This window comes from Phocoena phocoena, chromosome 10 (assembly GCF_963924675.1).
Source record: "Phocoena phocoena chromosome 10, mPhoPho1.1, whole genome shotgun sequence".
Taxonomy (NCBI): Eukaryota; Metazoa; Chordata; class Mammalia; order Artiodactyla; family Phocoenidae; genus Phocoena; species Phocoena phocoena.
The window spans coordinates 72,644,865-72,664,912 of record NC_089228.1 but is presented as its reverse complement, the minus strand read 5'-3'; the positions used below and the strand labels follow the sequence as shown (position 1 = coordinate 72,664,912).

Below are 20,048 nucleotides of genomic sequence, written 5' to 3'. Positions count from 1 at the left end.
GTAAGGAAATAAGAAAATATACATGTATCTGCTTATCTGTGTGAAAAAAAACAGAGGATAAATAAAGGAGAAACTCGGGCTTCCCTGGTGGCGCAGTGGTTGAGGGTCCGCCTGCCGATGCAGGTGACACGGGTTCGTGCCCCGGTCCGGGAAGATCCCACATGCCGCGGAGGGGCTGGGCCCGTGAGCCATGGCCGCTGAGCCTGCGCATCCGGAGCCTGTGCTCCGTAACGGGAGAGGCCACAACAGTGAAGAGGCCCGCGTACCGCAAAAAAAAAAAAAAAAAAAAAAAGGAGAAACTAATGATATTGCTGAAAATAGGGGATGGATGAGAACTGGCAGGAAAGGATGGAGGGAGGGGTGGGAGCAGGGAGAAAGGCCAGGGAGGAGGGAGACTGCCCGGCACACTTTCTGCATAGCCCTGACTTTTGGGACCATGCTAATGGTTCACTCATTCAAAAGAAATTAAATAGATAAAATCAACAAGGGTAGTGGGAAAAGAATTCTAAAATGAAACACAAACAGAAACAAGCAAAAATATAGTTCAAAAGAATAGCATAACCATACCAAGGGAGGAAAAAGAAAGTACTAACTCTCGTAACTTTTGAATACAGTATATTTTAAAAAATTTTTATTGGAGTATAGTTGATTTATAATGTTGTGGTATTTTCAGGTGTTGAACACAGTATTTTGACTATACACCTTTAGGTTAAAGACAGAATGTAAACCAATACTGAAGTCTGAAGTAGGTTTGTTTTTCACAGTGCTATGAATTAGCAATTCTAAAACTATTTTCTTTGTTTTCTAGGATTGGGCAAATAAGCAAATATATTGTGGGGCAGGCTTTCTCACTGTTAGAAAAGAGGGCTACAAATATGGAAAAGGAGACTTGAATAATGAACCTGGTGGTACTGGATTAGAATTGAAAGTATCAGTATGAACTCATGGTTTTTAATATAGATAGATAGACAGCTATAGATGTTGTGTATGTGTAAATACATATAAGTCCCAGCTGAGACAACCTCAGTAGCAATGAATATGTAGTGCTCAGATCTTGGCTTCTAAATATTGTTCTCCACTAGAAGGAACAAGGTCCCTCAAGTGGTTGATTCCAGGGCAGGGGCAGGGAAAGTGAAAGACGAACGTGGAACATCATGTTTTGCCAGAAATTAAAGGAAGTGCTCAAAGCACGATGGAAACATGTCAGAAGGACCAGCAGCCAATATGGAGGGGTGCCCAATGGCATCAAAGCAATTTGAGCATCAAAATAAGTGATTGTAACAATTTTTAACACATTAAATAAAATAAGAATCTATGTGTCCATACTGGCATAAGTAAAAGGGGAGACAGAAAATCTCTTCCTTAGAGTAGAATGCCAACAATTAATGTAGAATAAACAATGGAATTAGAAAGTCTCTATTTGGTGACTGTCACAGTAACAGCTGATTTAGTAATAACTGATTCAGTCAGGAATTATCAATGAAAGCTTAAACTAGTGTGTTCAAGTTTGACAAGAAATTGGATATCTACATAATCTCAATGTAACTCCCCGAAGAAACTTTTTAACTATGCATCAGACACCACATGAGGCAGACACCATCTTAAGCAAGTGTTCAAAGTTAACATCACCAGGAATGTGACAAGTTCACATCGTGAGGACACATCCATCACCTCTGTGGCAATCCTACCAAAAATGTATAATCTGAATCTAATCATGAGGAAACAACAGAGAAACCCAAACTGAGGGACACTCCACAAAAAAGTTGGTTTGACTCTTCAAAAAAAATCAAGGTCGGGCTTCCCTGGTGGTACAGTGCTTAAGAATCTGCCTGCCAAGGCAGGGGTCACGGGTTCGAGCCCTGGTCTGGGAAGATCCCACATGCCACGGAGCAACTAAACCCGTGTGCCACAACTACTGAGCCTGTGCTCTAGAGCCCGAGAGCCACAACTACTGAGCCCACATGCCACAACTACTGAAGCCCACGCGCCTAGAGCCCGTGCTCCGCAGCAAGAGAAGCCACTGTAATGAGAAGCCTGTGCACCGCAATGAAGAGTAGCCCCCACTTGCTGCAACTAGAGAAAGCCTGCGTGCAACAACGAAGACCCAACACAGCCAAAAATAAATAAATAAATAAATAAATAAATTATCAAGGTCATGAAAGACAGCAAGATGAAGAAACTGTTTCCAGGACTTCCCTGGTGGTCCAGTGGTTAAGACTCCACGCTTCCACTGCAGGGGGCGTGGGTTCGATCCCTAGTTGGGGAAATAAGATCCTGCATGCTGCACGGTGTGGCCAAAAATTAAAAGAAAGAAAGAAAGAAAAAAAAAACCTGTTTCCAATTTAAAGACATGACAACAGAATTAGGCAGTGATCCTGGGTTGGATCCTAGACCATAAAAACAAAACAAAATATAATTTATTCTCTCTTGCTGTAAGGGACATTATTGGGAAAATGGACTAAATCAGAATAAGGTCTGTAGATTAGATGATAATACTGTAATAATGCTGTTTTTCTTGGTTTTGATGACTGTACTGTGGTTACGTAGGGGAATGTCCCTGTTCTTAAGAGATACACACTGAAGTCTGAAGTATGTAGGGGTCAAGAGGCATCATGCCTGCAATTTACTCTGAAAACTATGTGTGTGTGTGTGTGTGTGTGTGTGTGTGTGTATGTGTGTGTGAAAGAGAGAGAGAAGGATAAAACAAATGGGGTAAAAAGTTAACATCTGGGGAATCTTGGTGAAGGATATATGAGAATTCTTTACACCAGTTTCGAAACTTTAACTTTTCTATAAGCCTGACGTTATTTCAAAACACAAAGACACACACACACCTTTGACACCAAAAGTAATACAATGAACAGCCTTGATCATAAATAATCTTTGTTTCCTTAGGATTCTTAGTGGAATTACTAAGTCAAAGGTATACAGTTTTAAAAATATTGATATACATGGTAGAGAGAAGTTTCTGAATTCTTCTAAATGTGGAGAAGAAAGGCAGGGAAAATGGAGGAGTAAGGAGGGTAGACCACCGGCAGGGGGTTGGTGGGGAATTGGGTATGGAGCTGGAACTACAGAACATGCTAAGAATGAGTGAGAACCGAAAGCCAGAGGAGTTCAAAGATTGGCAGATGGGGTGAAGGACCAAAGCTGATGACCCTTTGAAATGCTTTTCAGAAACATAATCCTTAACAGATTGCCCTCAGTCATTTACCGGCACAATGCTCTGGTAAGAGTAGGCTCAGGTACTTGGTCAAATCCATTGCCCTGGATCCCTCCCTCCATATGCATCCCTCTGTGCAGGCCAGTTACCCACTGCTGAGTCTCACTGAGTCCCGGAGCCTTTCCAGTTGGCACCCAAGAAACAGCTGCGACTTTCCTACCCAGTCCATCCAAAACAAGCTTTCCTTTTAAATGCCTATAATACATTCCATCAAGTATATGTCTTAATATTGGCTCTTATTAAGTATTTGTCATTTGCCAGGGACTTTGCTAAGTGCTTTATATAGATTATCTCATTTAATTCTCCCAATAATTCCATGGGATAGTAGTATTACTATGTCCACTTTACTGATGAAAAAACTTAACCTCTAGAGAGGTTAGTTAAGGTAAGACTTGCTCCACATCATTAAGCTTAGATTCAAATCCATGAGTCTCCACTCTAAACCACAACACTATCCTGGATAAAACATTTTAGTTAAGAAGAAAAAAGGCAATCAATAGTAAGTTGAACATCTTAAGATAATAAATTGGGAGCCTAGGATGAAAATTATATTCTATCAGATACTCATTCCACTCTTCCATTCCGTAATCAACCAAACATTTGTTTGATATTATCATTCGTTTGATAATATTACCTGACAGAAGAACTGTTGCTGGCTTCCTGCTCCAGGTGTGTTATTGAAGGTGCTAGTAGATTTGGAAGAAGGAACTGGAAGACGATGAGACACACTGACCGGTACCGGAGTCCTGTTTGGCTGGGTCAGCTGATCTCCCGTAAAGTTTGATCCTGATGCACCAGACTGAACCGCAGCCCCAAGACTAGGATGGGCAGTGCTGGATGAGCTGACAACAGGGAACCGACTAGGTCCTGACATGCTTGTCACCGAGGGCATGGCGGCGAAGCCAGGTCTTCCTTGGGAGACGCTGCTCTGCCCGGGGGACAGGTGCAAGACGGTTGGCGATGCCTGCTGCAAGGGCATCTGCCCACCAACGATCTGAGGAGAGGCATGATTGACTATCACTGGACTTCCAGAGGCGGCGAACGTCTGCCCAGACACTAACTGGACGGCAGTATTCTGGTTGTTCAGCATCTGTCCAGAATATGGTTGGTTGGTCCTGAGCATGTTGGAAGAGTTTCTGTTCAACATGACATGCTCTGAGGTCACTTGGCCAGAAATGAGCTGAGAGGGCTGAGTCTGAAGAAGTTGCCCATTTATGGTCTGGACGTGGTGTACCGAGTTGGAACTGACGGAAAGGCTTGTAGGTATGAGGAACTGACTCTGGGGTGTGTGAGGCTGGCCCATGGGAGAATGAATAACGATACTGCCCCCAGCGCTGCTCACGGCCTGCGAGGTGACTGGCTTCCTTGTGTTCTGTTGGTTTACAATGTTCACCGACATGTGCGGACCAACCACTGAGCCCTGGGGTGAGCTCGCAGAGGCGAACGAGATCCCTGGCTGAACATGGTGCGGCTGTATTCCCAAATTGTTCACATTGTATGTGTTTTGCTGACCCATTTGGATAGGCTTTGGCTGGATATTAATTGGGACTTTATTTGAATTTGGTGCAAGACCCCTTTGTATAATGATGTTATGCACAGGTAAAGATGTTTGGAAATTTGTGCTATTAAATGGAACGGTAACAGGCTGTGCTACTGGACTGGAACTGGAGTTCCCAAACAAGGAGTTGCCATTAGGAGTCTGTCTGTGAACCAGAAGCCCTCCACTCACATTTGATGGGGCTTGTTGCCCACTACCCTTTAATATGATTTGAGATCCATCTAGGTTATTAATAGTCATCATGGAAGGTTGATTACCAAATGACCCAATTAACTGTATTTGACCAGAACCACTAAGCTGACTGTTATTAGACAAATGCTGGCTGGGCACGCTGATGCCCACGTGGTGCATAAAGCCATGGTGCACACCCACTGTATTGCTTGCAAACGATGAGCCCACAGGCACGTGAGCCACCCCTATAGGCTGCAGCGTCTGACCTGAGTAATTAGAAATATTAGAAGCCTGAGTAAAGGTTGCTGATGAAGAGGGATGAAGCTGAGCTTGTGCAAACTGTTGGCTTGAACCTATACTGGCGTCCAGATATGCCTCTTCTGCCAATGTCTGTTCAGTGATATTGGCCTCCTGCAAGGATTTCTGAAGAATGTCGAAAGGTTGGTCCTCACTGAGATCGGGAAGAGGAGAAGACTCAAGTTCATCTTCAAGAAACTGAAGGCTACTTGAAAGTGGCAGTCCATCACTGGGCCCTTCTCCAAGCTGGCTGCTTACAGCTTTGAGGGATGACTTAGGATCAGCATTCTAAAAAAATAAGCAGGATGTTACATGGCATATCTAACCTTGGAAAGAGATTCTTAAACAAAAATCTCATCTCACTTTTGAATATGAATAAAGCAAAACAGTCTGCTTTTCAGGCACAACTCTCCAAACTGCTCACCTCATTCTCTTTTTTTTAAATAAATTTATTTTTATTTATTTATTACTTTTGGCTGCGTTGGGTCTTCGTTGCTGCGCACGGGTTTTCTCTAGTTGCGGCGAGCGGGGGCCACTCCTCATCGCTGTGCGCGGGCCTCTCACTGCCGCGGCCTCTCTCGTCGCGGAGCACAGGCTCCAGACGTGCAGGCTCCGCAGCTGCGGCTCGTGGGCCCAGCTGCCCCGCGGCATGTGGGATCCTCCTGGACCAGGGCCCGAACCCGTGTCCCCTGCATTGGCAGGCGGATTCTCAACCACTGAGCCACCAGGGAAGCCCTGCTCACCTTATTCTGATACTTGATTTCCTTAGGAATGATGTTTAATGTTGTTTTTGTAAGTATATGCATTCACTGCTCTGATAAAATTATTATAGGAAACAGATCAATAATGCCAACATACTCATGGCTACCTGGAGTTTAACTTTATTTTTTAGATAGTGGCATGGCTTAATTTTTTCAGGATTGCTCCCAAGTCCAAAGCTTGAGTGGGACTCAGCCTAGGGTATGTGCGTATCCAGGACACAGCGGTGTCTAGTTTTTTGTACCACAGGAGTAGATGTGAGTTTTGAGAGTTCCGAGTGTGGTTCTACTAGAGGTCCAGAAGGTATCCCAGATCCAGGCTTGACTTTAAAGGTTTCTCGGAACTCCCCTAGTTCTAACCTGCCCCACTCCAGGCAAAATCGGCCTGGATAAAAACAAGCTTCCCATATGAAATGAGTGAATAGTTATTTGATTTCTTAGAAGTTATCAGCTTATTATGATGCTTTAAAAACCATTTCAATGTCCTATTCAAGAGTAAAAGTTGGTCAACATTTGTCAAGCGCTCACTTCTGCGTTTGTGTCTGTCCGTAACGAGTCCTTAAGGACTGCGCATTCCAACTAGAGACGACAACACAGGCAAATGAAGGGAACTGAACACAGTCACTGACAAATAGGAGACACGCTGCTGGCCAGCAGTTTATCATGGGATACGTCAAAATTATAAAAGAAAAAATAAATGGAATCAGTCGTTATTTAACATAAGGTGAAGACAATGTGAATATCCTTAACACTACTGAACTGTACACTTTAAATGGTTAAGATGGTAAATTTGTTGTTTTATATATATATATATATATATATTTTTTTTTAAAACATCTTTATTGGGGTATAATTGCTTTACAATGGTGTGTTAGTTTCTGCTTTATAACAAAGTGAATCAGTTATACATATACATATGTTCCCATATGTCTTCCCTCTTGCGTCTCCCTCCCTCCCACTCTCCCTATCCCACCCCTCCAGGCTGTCACAAAGCACCGAGCTAATATCCCTGTGCCTTGCGGCTGCTTCCCCCTAGCTATCTACCTTACTACATTTGTTAGTGTGTATATGTCCATGACTCTCTCTCGCCCTATCAAAGCTCACCCTTCCCCCTCCCCATAACCTCAAGTCCGTTCTCCAGTAGGTCTTTATTCCTGTCTTACCCCTAGGTTCTTCATGACATTTTTTTCCCCTTATGTTATATATATTTTTAACACAATTAAAAATTTTAAAAAGATGAAAAAAAAAATCAAAAATAGATCAATCAAGTATAAACAGTCCAGGACTTCCCTGGTGGTGCAGTGGTTAAGAATTTGCCTGCCAATGCAGGGGACACAGGTTTGATCCCTGGCCTGGGAAGATCCCACATGCCGCAGAGCAACTAAGCCTGTGCGCCACAACTACTGAGCCCATGCGCCGCAACTACTGAAGCCCACGCACCTAGAGCTCGTGCTCCGCGAAAAGAGAAGCCACCGCAACGAGAAGCCCATGCACCGCAACGAAGAGTAGCCCCTGCTTGCCGCAACTAGAGAAAGCCCGTGCGCAGCAACAAAGACCCAACGCAGCCAAAAGTAATAAATAAATAAAAATTAAAAAAAAAAAAGGAAAACAGTCCAGGGAATTCCTTGGGGGTCCAGTGGTTAGAACTTGGCGCTTTAGCTGCCAGGGCCTGGGTTCAATCTCTGGTTGGGGAACTAAGATCCCACAAGCTGCATGGCGTAGCCAAAAAAAAAAAAAAAAAAGAATTAATAGTCCAACTTTCAAAACTATACAGATTCTCAGCCCTAGGCTAATAAGGTGTGTTGGGGGCTAGATGATGGGAAGACCCAGGTAGAAAAGCCAAGACTAGTTCACTTGACACCCAATCAACAGTTGAAACGGGACTAATGTGGCCTCAGTTAGGTGGACACCACCTTAGGACTTGAACAGTCATTTGAAAGGAAGTGGGAAAAAGCAACTGAAAGCAAGGAGGTTTGTTTGTTAGTTTGTTTTTGCAGAGAAATATCAAGGCAACAGTGGATTATCTCCTGAGTGGTGGTACACAGTTTAATGATTTTACAATGCACAAATTAACAGACCATAGGTTTAAAATTCCATATTTTTAAAAGCTTTTAAAACGTTTTACTGACATGATGCAACTCAAGTTTACAATAAATACACCCTGAATGAAGCAGCCTGAAGAGTTAGAATTAACACTTACGTGGAAGTGGGAGAGCTGGTAAGTAAAACTCATTAGTGTTGGCAAACAGGCTCAATATCTACTTTATGGGTTTAATGGCATCACATGCAGTTATTGCCCACTCAGAATGAATTTCAGCATTGCTACTAATTCATAAGCCTTACAGGAAATCAGTGTTGTGACTTTAAAGCCACCCCTAGCATGTGGAGGAGTCTTGCATGTTATGATCTGCCATACTTTACACATACTCAAATACTTTAAAGAACTGTGCATTCCCAAGGACTTTCTGAATACTATTCCATTTTAAGGATGAAGAAAATAAAGACCCTGATGATGACGATAAGTTGACATTAACTGAACACTGTGTCAACTGATTTCCATGGACTAGTCCATTCATCTTAACCACCCTATGAGGTAGATTTAACATTCTCCTGGATTCACAAATAAGGAAACTGAGTCTTAGAGATTTAGTGATAGACGCAAGGTTATAAAGCTAGTAAGTGGCAGAGCAAGGATTCAAACTTGGGTGGTCGGACTCTGGACTACCATCCATGGCAGAACAAAGCAGTTGAAAAGATTAAAGTAACATAGGCTTAAACACAACAATCCAGATATAGTTTCCAGGCAGGACTTCCCTGCCCTCAGGTCAGATTTCTTGTCTAGATGTTCCTAGAGCTTAAGAACCTGCACCCTGGAACCTGGTGGCCTGGGTTCGATTCCTAGCTTGCGACTCCTGGCTGTGTAATACTGGGTAAATACCAACCTTTAGTTCTCTCATCTTTAAATATGGATAATAATAGAACCTACTTCACGGAATTACTGTAAGGTTAACGAGGTTAATATATGTTAAGCTCTGAGTGCCAAGAACATACCGAGCGCTCAGTAGGTGCCAGCTACTATGATCTTTCTCCTTGTTTAAGACGAAAATGATTAGAAAGTAACCACAATACAGAATGATTTTTTTTAAAGCTTATGTAACAACATTCAAAAGACTCTAATATAAGTTTCTCAGGCTATAACGTTTCTGAGGCATTTTAGAAAGAAAGTTGAAAGCTTAGGAAAATGGCAAAGTAAAAATATTAATAGACTAAGTTCAAAGTAGAAAATGTCAACAAAATTCAATAGATTTTTCTCTTGTGTCAATTACAAAAGACAAAGTAGGGATTCCCATCATGATACAAAGGCAATTAAAGCTTCAATTCACTAGGCATCAATGAGACAGAAACATCTGATCATTGCATTCAGTTTCCAATACTCACACTAGAGTTGGCGAAAATTGAATTTGAATTGGCTGCAGAATATCCTGCATTAGTCAAGTCCTCATTGCTCTGCAAAAGTACAAATTCAAAAAAGTGATCACTTGGACTCTCAAGAAGAAACAAAATGTATGCCTATGATGGTCTGAGTATTACTTACCGATTTATTACTAGGTCCATGTAGAAAATAGTTCAATGCCTGTGGGTCTCTAGAAAACAACAGCCAAAAAGAGAAAACAGCAAATAAATACATTACTTATATTTAGGGTTCATTTTTACAGGGGAAAAAGAAAATGATGTATTAGTTTGAGTAAAATCCTCTTCCTGTTTTAAAACTATTAGTAGTTTTTTTGGTTGGTTTTGTTTTGTTTCATTTTGATGTTCCATTTCTGCCTCCTAGGATTTTTTATAAAATAAATTTAATAAAGGATTACCTAATTATGACCCCTATGTTAATCTATGTCACTTTGTCTCCCTTCTATATCTATGATGATTATTTAATCTTTATTTTAAAAACCCACTTGGTTTTAATATGCTTATTAGGTTGTTTTAGTACAGCAAACCTCACACATTTGATTTACCCTTATTTTGGAATGAGCATCTTACCCAATAAGATCAAGGAGACACGAGTCATCATCATCATCCATGACAACTATAAAGAAAAGGAATAGAAAGCACTGTTTCAGCCAAGCAGATTAAAGCCAGTAGCATCAAAGCAACACAAAAATATACCTTACACTTTCCTAGATAAAGAACTAATTCATGTGAGTTTTCCCTCTAATTGCTTATTATGAATGTGACTTTTAAATTTTTGTGGTCATTCAAGAGATGAAGTATTCAATTTAAATTGTTTTTATTGAACACAAATCCTTAACTTACAAGTCAAAAAGCAATCTAGACAAATCAAGGATAGTTGGCAGCAACCACTCACACACAGATTCCTCAAAGGGGCGGTAAACCATGAACAGTAACTTCCTCAAAATGTACACAGTGAACAAGAGGAGAAATCGTATTTTTGTTTTAGAAAAAAATCTCATGCATACAGAGGTCTTTGAATTTTGTGACTGGATATTTCCAAACCTGGTGAGCAATCTGGATTTCTAGCCATATTTTGGCTATCTTTAGGAAAACAGAAAAGTCAGTTGTCCCTACTTTTTGAGACAGAAGAGGCACCATCGCCCCAGGCAGTACTGCGACAGGCTCTGCCCTGAAGGTCCCAAGTTCCTCCCTCTGCAGCAGTAACGCCAACTGCTCAATTCCAAACGATCTGCATCCCAACACTGGAATCTTTAAAGTAGAAACCCTCAACCCCAAATTCACCCCAGCTCCAAGCCCAAATCTCTCTCTCTCCCCAGCCATCGACAGCATCCAGCTTAACCAGCGCAATCACTGTGCTCTGGCTGAAACAATAACAACTGTATAAATTCCAAGAGCAGCTCTCCCCCTTTCTTTCTCCTCCCTCCCCCCCGAGATCCAGGAAACTTACACTAGTGATCCGACACCTGGCAACACTGCTTCGCACCCATTTCGAGCCATGCAGTGGAATAATTTACATCACGGAATGCCAAGGCCAAGAGTTCTGGAGCCGTTGGAAAGGGCAGTTGTGAACGGCAGTTGGACGGAGGAATGAAATCCTGAAGAGATGCCCAGAAGAGGGACACGCCCGAAGAAGGCAGAGGCAGAGTTTCTACTAAGTTTTTTTTCTCCGTTAAAACTGCCATCTCCTCTCCACTTCCCCTCAGCTTCCCATCCTATCAGTCACAAGGCCAAACAAATATAAAATGTACTCCTGCCACATGGAAGGAAACTTGCTCTCTTCAGGAAGGGTCTGGAAGGGGTAAGTATCCCCCCATGTGGGACCTTCCCGTTGATGGGAGAATTGGTTCAGCTGCTGAATGATCCGGACGATTACAATCCATTTGAGTGGATCATCAGTGGAGAGGAGAGGTGATGGGTGAGACAGGAGGAGGTCAGAGTGGGGAAAGCCTGTCAAAAGGTAACACCCATGGCCAAGACTGTGAAAGGTACAGCAGGCTAAGTGAAGTCTGCAGCTAGCACTCAGATGCCCAGGTGCTCAGGGGCATGCGAGGACGACTCTACTAATACGACTTTGAGGAGTGAAAAGGGACAGGAAAGAGAAACAGGAGAACTATCATTAAGTAGATATGTCGACATCAGTGTGAAGAGCTTCCCTTAAATCATGATAGTTAATATGTAGAACTGCACTAGCTGTTGCTCATTACTGTAGCCTGGGCTTATCTCCCAGACAGCACGGACTAAATTAGCCAAATATGACGTATAACTAAGCCTATAAAGTGGATATTATTTCTTTACTTCAACGTGACCATTTAAATGGAGCTCCACTGTATCCTTTGTAAATTTATTTTTTTAAAGTGTCTAACAGTCTCTGGAACAAACTAATTAATAAAAACGTACGTGAAAAATAGCTTACACCAAAGCAGAACACTTTCATGCCTCTCCCAGCTTCCCTCACTACTTTACACCTGTACCCAGCTCCTCCAGTGCATGAGATGCCGAAGGGTTAACACACACGGAGGGAGGGAGGCAGCGCCAGTCACTCCTCCGAGACGAGGTGTCACTGCCACTGGGACTTTCAAGCACAGAGAACATTTGTTACCCCAAAGCTCAAAGTGACAAGCTACTCCTTGAGTAGCCCAAATAAAAGAACAATTTTACAATACTGGATGAAATTAAAAGCCATTGCACGCCCCCCACAGCAAACCAAGCAGGCCGCTCAAATGCTTGACGAAATGCTCCCTGGGGACATCCGCCCTACTCGGGGGCATCAGTCCTAACAGACAGACCTCCTCCTCCAGGCCTCCTTGGGTAGAACTCTACGAGCCTTTATCGTCAGGGGTACCCCGAGAATTCTACTTTTTAAAGGGCCGCACTCTTTTCTGACTATAAACAGTTTCAAATTAGAAGAGATGACTCTTATCCCTACATGCCCAGCTCTACATGGTGCCAAAACACAGTCATGTTACAGCCCGAGCCAGTAGTCCTTTCCCAGGAGGACACACGGCCCACCGAAGCAAATCTGCCAAAGTAAAACTGTAGAAATTGACTACGATTCTAAAGTGGGAAGACAACCTGAGGATCAGAAACTGACTCAAAAGTGAAGAGCTTAGTTTTTTTTGGAAAAGATTTTCCCATTACTTCTGGACTCTTTTTGAGGCTCTTTTCTCATTAAAGTAACAACCCTGGATTCACTAGGTGGGCCTCTGGCCACAGGTTAAACCTATAAGGCTGTGTGAAAGATAAGTCCCCCCCTCTAAGGGGTTAAAAACTACTTCTTGGTTCAGCACACTTGAGCAAGACACATCCCCTAAGTAATAGCAGTTTACAGCAGTAGAATTTGTCAGGGAGAGAAGGGGATTGCAGTTCTTACAGAATCCTCAAGAGATCAGAAATCACTGCCCCAGACACCTGACTACCACTCTCAAAGAGTTAAAGCTAATATTTAAAATTGCTCTTACTATTCTTAGTCAAGAGGCGCTATGAAAGTGACATTTCCAATCAGTGGGGGAAAGATGCTGGCCTTCTAGAGAAAATAAGGTGGAGCCATACCTCACATCTTACACAAAAATAAATTCCAGGTGGATCTAAGAGTTAAGTGGGAGGGAGGAGGAGAGCTTAAAGTACTAGAATAACATATGGGAGAATTTTGTTTTTATAATCTTGGAGTAGGGAAAGGCTAAGTATGTCACAAGACGCAGAAGTCATAAAAGAAGATTGCCAAATGTGATGACAAAACATTTTTAAATTCTGCATGATCAAAGAAAAAAAAACATGAATAAAGTCAAAGACTAAAAAACCCCCAAAAAACATACGACAGGAAAATACTTTCAATTCATATCACAAACAGCTTTTCTCCTTAATACATAACTCCTATTTTTAAAAAGTCAGCTACCCTGCAGAATATCAAAGGGTATGAAAAATCAGTTCATAAAAAAAGGAAAGACAAGTAGCTCCTAAACATGTAAAAGTAATCACCCTCACTTAGAATAAGAGAAATGAAATTAAAGTTACAATGAGATACTATTATTTGTCAGATTGGCAAAGATAAAAAAGTTTGGTTAAGGACTATGCTAGTCAGGAAATGGGAAATAGGGACTTTCATACCCTGGTAGTGAGAGTGTAAACTCATGTGACCTCTGCAGAGGGCAATTTAGCAGTCGCTTTCAAAGTTTTAAGGGCTCAAATCACTTCACCCAGCAAATATTTCCAGGTACTCGTCCCGCAGATATTCTTGTACATGTGTGAAATGATATGTGTGTAAGAATATCCAGTGCAGCATGATTGGTTTTAGCAAAAGACTAAAAACCTCAATGTCAGGGGTACGGGGTTTCTTCTTAAGGTGATGGAAATGTTGTGTAATTAAACCACTGAATTGTACACTTTAAAGGGTGCATTTTATGGTATTTAAATTCTATTTAAAGCATTTTTTAAAACTCTATGTCCATAATGAAAGAGGTGTGTACCTTTCTTGTTCCTTTAATCATATATCTTTCTAAGTCAGTCTGTATACCTTTCTTGTTCCTTTGATTATATATCTTTCTAAGTCAGTCTGTATAAATATGCCTCATTTTTCTTTGTATTTTTGAATTTTATTTTTTTATTTTTTACACTGCAGGTTCTTATTAGTTATCTGATTTATACATATTAGTGTATACATGTCAATCCCAATCTCCCAATTCATCCCACCACCACCCTCCACCCCCGCCACTTTCCCCGCTTGGTGTCCATATGTTTGTTCTCTACATCCGCGTCTCTATTTCTGCCCTGCACACCAGTTCATCTGTACCACTTTTCTAGGTTCCACATAGATGCATTAATATACGATATTTGTTTTTCTCTTTCTGACTTACTTCACTCTGTATGACAGTCTCTAGATCCATCCACATCTCTACAAATGACCCAATTTCATTCCTTTTTATGGCTGAGTAACATTCCACTGTATATATGTACCACAACTTCTTTATCCGTTCGTCTGTCGAGGGGCATTTCGGTTGCTTCCATGACCTGGCTATTGTAAATAGTGCTGCAATGAATATTAGGGTGCATGTGTCTTTTTGGATTATGGTTTTCTCTGGGTATATGCCCAGTAGTGGGATTGCTGGATCATATGGTAATTCTATTTTTAGTTTTTTTTTTTTTTTTTTGGCAGTACACGGGCCTCTCACTGTTGTGGCCTCTCCCGTTGCGGGGCACAGGCTCCGGACGCGCAGGCCCAGCGGCCCAGCCTTTCCACAGCATGTGGGATCTTCCCGGACCGGGGCACGAACCCGTGTCCCCTGCATCGGCAGGCGAACTCTCAACCACTGCGCCACCAGGGAAGCCCCTATTTTTAGTTTTTTAAAGGAACCTCCATACTGTTCTCCACAGTGGCTATATCAATTTACATTCCCACCAACAGTGCAAGAGGGTTCCCTTTTCTCCACACCCTCTGCAGCATTTGTTGTTTGTAGATTTTCTGATGAAGCCCATTCTAACTGGTGTGAGGGGATACTTCATTGTAGTTTTGATTTGCATTTCTCTAATAATTAGTGATGTTGAGCAGCTTTTCATGTGCTTCTTGGCCGTCTGTATGCCTTCTTTGGAGAAATGTCTATATAGGTCTTCTGCCCATTTTTGGATTGGGTTCTTGAATATTGAGCTGCATGAGCTGTTTATATATTTTGGAGATTAATCCTTTGTCCACTGATTCATTTGCGAATATTTTCTCCCATTCTGAGGGCTGTCTTTTTGTCTTGTTTATGGTTTCCTTCGCTGTGCAAAAGCTTTTAAGTTTCATTAGGTCCCTTTTGTTTATTTTTATTTCCATTACTCTAGGAGGTGGATCAAAAAAGATCTTGCTGTGATTTATGTCAAAGAGTGTTCCTCCTATGTTTTCCTTTAAGAGTTTTATAGTGTCCGGTCTTACATTTAGGTCTTGAATCCATTCTGAGTTTATTTTTGTGTATGGTGTTAGGGAGTGTTCTAATTTCATTCTTTTATATGTAGCTGTCCAGTTTTCCCAGCACCACTTATTAAAGAGACTGTCTTTTTTCCATTGTATATCCTTGCCTCCTTTGTCATAGATTAGTTGACCATAGGTGTGTGGGTTTATCTCTGGGCTTTCTATCTTGTTCTATTGATCTATGTTTCTGTTTTTGTGCCAGTACCATATTGTCTTGATTACTGTAACTTTGTAGTATAGTCTGAAGTCAGGAGTCTGATTCCTCCAGCTCTGTTTTTTTCCCTCAAGACTGCTTTGGCTATTCGGGGTCTTTTGTGTCTCCATACAAATTTTAAGATTTTTTGTTCTAGCTCTGTAAAAAATGCCATTGGTAGTTTGATAGGGATTGCATTGAATCTGTAGATTGCTTTGGGTAGTATAGTCATTTTCAAAATATTGATTCTTCCAATCCAAGAACATGGTATAGCTCTCCATCTGTTGGTATCATCTTTAATTTCTTTCATCAGTGTCTTACAGTTTTCTGCATACAGGTCTTTTGTCTCCCTAGGTAGGTTTATTCCTAGGTATTTTATTCTTTTTATTGCAATGGTAAGTGGGAATGTTTCCTTAATTTCTCTTTCAGATTTTTCATCATTATTGTAGAGGAATACAAGAGATTTCTGTGCATTAATTTTGTATCTTGCAACTTTACCAAATTCATTGATTAGCTCTAGTAGTTTTCTGGTGGCATTTTTAGGATTCTCTATGTATAGTATCATGTCATCTGCAAACAGTGACGGTTTTACTTGTTCTTTTCCAATTTGTATTCCTTTTATTTCTTTTTCTTCTCTGATTGTTGTGGCTAGGACTTCCAAAACTATGCTGAATAATAGTGGTGAGAGTGGACATCCTTGTCTCGTTCCTGATCTTAGAGGAAATGCTTTCAGGTTTTCACCATTGAGAATGATGTTTGCTGTGGGTTTGTCATATATGGCCTTTATTATGTTGAGGTAGGTTCCCTCTATGCCCACTTTCTGGAGAGTTTTTATCATAAATGGGTGTTGAATTTTGTTAAAAACTTTTTCTGCATCTATTGAGATGATCATGTGGTTTTTATTCTTCAATTTGTTAATATGGTGTATCACATTGATTGATTTGCATATATTGAAGAATCCTTGCATCCCTGGGATAAATCCCACTTGATCATGGTGTATGATCCTTTTAATGTGTTGTTGGATTCTGTTTGCTAGTATTTTGTTGAGGATTTTTGCATCTATATTCATCAGTGATATTGGTCTGTAATTTTCTTTTTTTGTAGTATATTTGTCTGGTTTTGGTATCAGGGTGATGGTGGCCTCATAGAATGAGTTTGGGAGTGTTCCTTCCTCTGCAATTTTTGGGAAGAGTTTGAAAAGGATGGGTGTTAGCTCTTCTATAAATGTTTGATAGAATTCACCTGTGAAGTCATCTGGTCCTGGACTTTGCTTGTTGGAAGATTTTTCATCACAGTTTCAATTTCATTACTTGTGATTGGTCTGTTCATATTTTCTATTTCTTCCTGGTTCAGTCCTGGAAGGTTATACCTTTCTAAGAATTTGTCCATTTCTTCCAGGTTGTCTGTTTTATTGGCATAGAGTTGCTTGTAGTAGTCTCTTAGGATGCTTTGTATTTCTACGGTGTCTGTTGTAACTTCTCAGTTTTCATTTCTAATTGTATTGATTTGAGTCCTCTCCCTCTTTTTCTTGATGAGTCTGCCTAATGGTTTATCAATTTTGTTTATCTTCCCAAAGAACCAGCTTTTAGTTTTATTGATCTTTGCTATTGTCTTCTTTGTTTCTATTTCATTTATTTCTGCTCTGATCTTTATGATTTCTTTCCTTCTACTAACTTTGGGTTTTGTTTGTTCTTCTTTAGATTGTTTAGGTGTAAGGTTAGATTGTTTATTTGAGATTTTTCTTGTTTCTTGAGGTAGGCTTATATAGTTATAAACTTCCCTCTTAGAACTGCTTTTGCTGCATCCCATAGGTTTTGGATCGTTGTGTTTTCATTGTCATTTGTCTCTAAGTATTTTTTTGATTTCCTCTTTGATTTCTTCAGTGATCTCTTGGTTATTTAGTAACGTATTGTTTAGCCTCTATGTGTTTGTGTTTTTTACGTTTTTTCCCCTGTAATTCATTTCTAATCTCATAGTGTTGTGCTCAGAAAAGATGTTTGATATTATTTCAATTTTCTTAAATTTACTGAGGCTTGATTTGAGACCCAAGATGTGATCTATCCTGAAGAATGTTCCGTGCGCACTTGAGAAGAAAGTATAATCTGCTGTTTTTGGATGGAATGTCCTATAAATATCAATAAAATCTAACTGGTCTATTGTGTCATTTAAAGCTTGTGTTTCCTTATTAATTTTCTGTCTGGATGATCTGTCCATTGGTGTAAGTGAGGTATTAAATTCCCCTGCTATTATTGTGTTACTGTCAATTTCCTCTTTTTAGTAGTTAGCAGTTGCCTTATGTATTGAGGTGCTCCTATGTTGGGTGCGTATATATTTATAATTGTTATATCTTCTTCTTGGATTGATCCCTTGATCATTATGTAGTGTCCTTCCTTGCCTCTTGTGACATTCTTTATTTTAAAGTCTATTTTCTCTGATATAAGCATTGCTACTCCAGCTTTCTTTTGATTTCCATTTGCATGGAATATCTTTTTCCATCCCCTCACTTTCAGTCTGTATGTGTCCCTAGGTCTGAAGTGGGTCTCTTGTAGACAGCATATATATGGGTCTTGTTTTTGTATCCATTCAGAGAGCCTGTGTCTTTTGGTTGGAGCATTTAATCTATTCACGTTTAAGGTGATTATTGATATGTATGTTCCTATGACCATTTTCTTAATTGTTATGGGTTTGTTTTTGTAGGTCCTTTTCTTCTCTTGTGTTTCCCACTTAGAGAAGTTACTTTCGCATTTGTTGTAGAGCTGGTTTGGTGGTGCTGAATTCTCTCAGCTTTTGCTTGTCTGTAAAGCTTTTAATTTCTCCATCAAATCTGAACGAGATCCTTGCCAGGTAGAGTAATCTTGATTGTAAGTTCTTCCCTTTCATCACTTTAAATATATCGTGCCACTCCCTTCTGGCTTGTAGAGTTTCTGCTGAGAAATCAGCTGTTAACCTTATGGGAGTTCCCTTGTACGTTATTTGTCATTTTTACCTTGTTGCTTTGAATAACTTTTCTTTCTCTTTAATTTTTGTCAGTTTGATTACTATGTGTCTTGGCATGTTTCTCCTTGGGTTTATTCTGCCTGGGACTCTCTGCGCTTCCTGGACTTGGGTGGCTATTTGCTTTCCCATGTTAGGGAAGTCTTCGACTATAATCTCTTCAAATATTTTCTTGGGTCCTTTCTCTCTCTCTTCTCCTTCTGGGACCCCTATAATGTGAATGCTGTTGTGTTTAATGTTGTCCCAGAGGTCTCTTAGGCTGTCTTCATTTCTTTTAATTCTTTTTTTCTTTATTCTGTTCTGTGGCAGTGAATTCCACCACTCTGTATTCCACGTCACCTATCCGTTCTTCTGCCTCAGTTATTCTGCTATTGATTCCTTCTAGTGTATTTTTCATTTCAGTTATTGTATTGTTCATCTCTGTTTGTTTGTTCTTTAATTCTTCTAGGTGTTTGTTCTTTAATTCTTCTAGGTCTTTGTTAAACATTTATTGCATCTTCTCGATCTTTGCTCCATTCTTTTGAGGTCCTGCATCTTCACTGTCATTATTCTGAATTCTTTTTCTGGAAGGTTGCCTATCTCCACTTCAGTTAGTTGTTTTTCTGGGGTTTTATCTTTTTCCTTTATCTGGTACATAGTCCTCTGCCTTTTCATTTTGCCTATCTTTCTGTGAATGTGGTTTTCATTCCACAGGCTGCAGAACTGTCTGTCTCATTATTTTTAATGGCTGTGTAATATTCCAGTGTGGATGAATCATGATTTATGCTCCCAAGTGCTGGGTGGAGGCAGAATATATACATGTGTTTGTAAATATGCAGACCCTGAAATGAGGCACAAATAACCAGCAACACCAGCTGCTTCTGTGAGGGAATCTGGGTGGCTGGAAACACAGAGGAAGGTATACACTTCACTTATATGTCCTTTTGTACCTCTTGAATGTTATGCCACATGCATGAAAGGCCTATTTTAAGAAATAAATACAATTAATATGGGAATTTCCTGGCAGTCCAGTGGTTAGGATTCTGGGTTTTCACTGCCTGGGGCCCGGGGTTTGATTCCTGGTTGGAGAACTAAGGTCCTGCAAGCCACATGGTGCCCCCCACACCAAATACAATTAATAAAACAAAGAGGATGGGGGAGACCCATGAAACACAAGAATCTCAAGTCAGTCTCACTCTAGGTAAGCATACCAGAGATCAAATACCTGGAAAAATTTCAAGCAGCCTAGTGGCCTCAAGAATAATCTACATCAGCTATCTGTAAGAAATATCTTCCAGACAGTCTGATTTTCATTAAGATCACAGAAAGATTTTAAAGACCTCTAAGACAGAGATAAAAAGGAAGATGACAGGCTATTTAAAATTGTTTTCATACAGTGGGAACAGTCTGAGCTCTCATATCAAGAAATGTATTGGTTTCAAGAACAGCTATTTCAGGAA

General features: G+C 40.6%; 1 protein-coding gene across 1 annotated transcript in view; it reads right to left on the bottom strand.

Annotated features, from left to right (window-relative positions):
• Positions 1–10,089, bottom strand: part of BICRAL (BICRA like chromatin remodeling complex associated protein) — a 33,579-nt gene extending 23,490 nt beyond the window's left edge. The window contains exons 1-4 of the mRNA XM_065886112.1: positions 10,049–10,089; positions 9,603–9,651; positions 9,446–9,514; positions 3,858–5,537 (exon numbers count right to left, since the gene is read on the bottom strand). Of these exons, the coding sequence (XP_065742184.1) occupies positions 3,858–5,537; positions 9,446–9,514; positions 9,603–9,651; positions 10,049–10,089 (1,839 nt within the window). The remainder of the gene's footprint in view (positions 1–3,857; positions 5,538–9,445; positions 9,515–9,602; positions 9,652–10,048) is intronic.
• Positions 10,090–20,048: the final 9,959 nt, after the last annotated feature.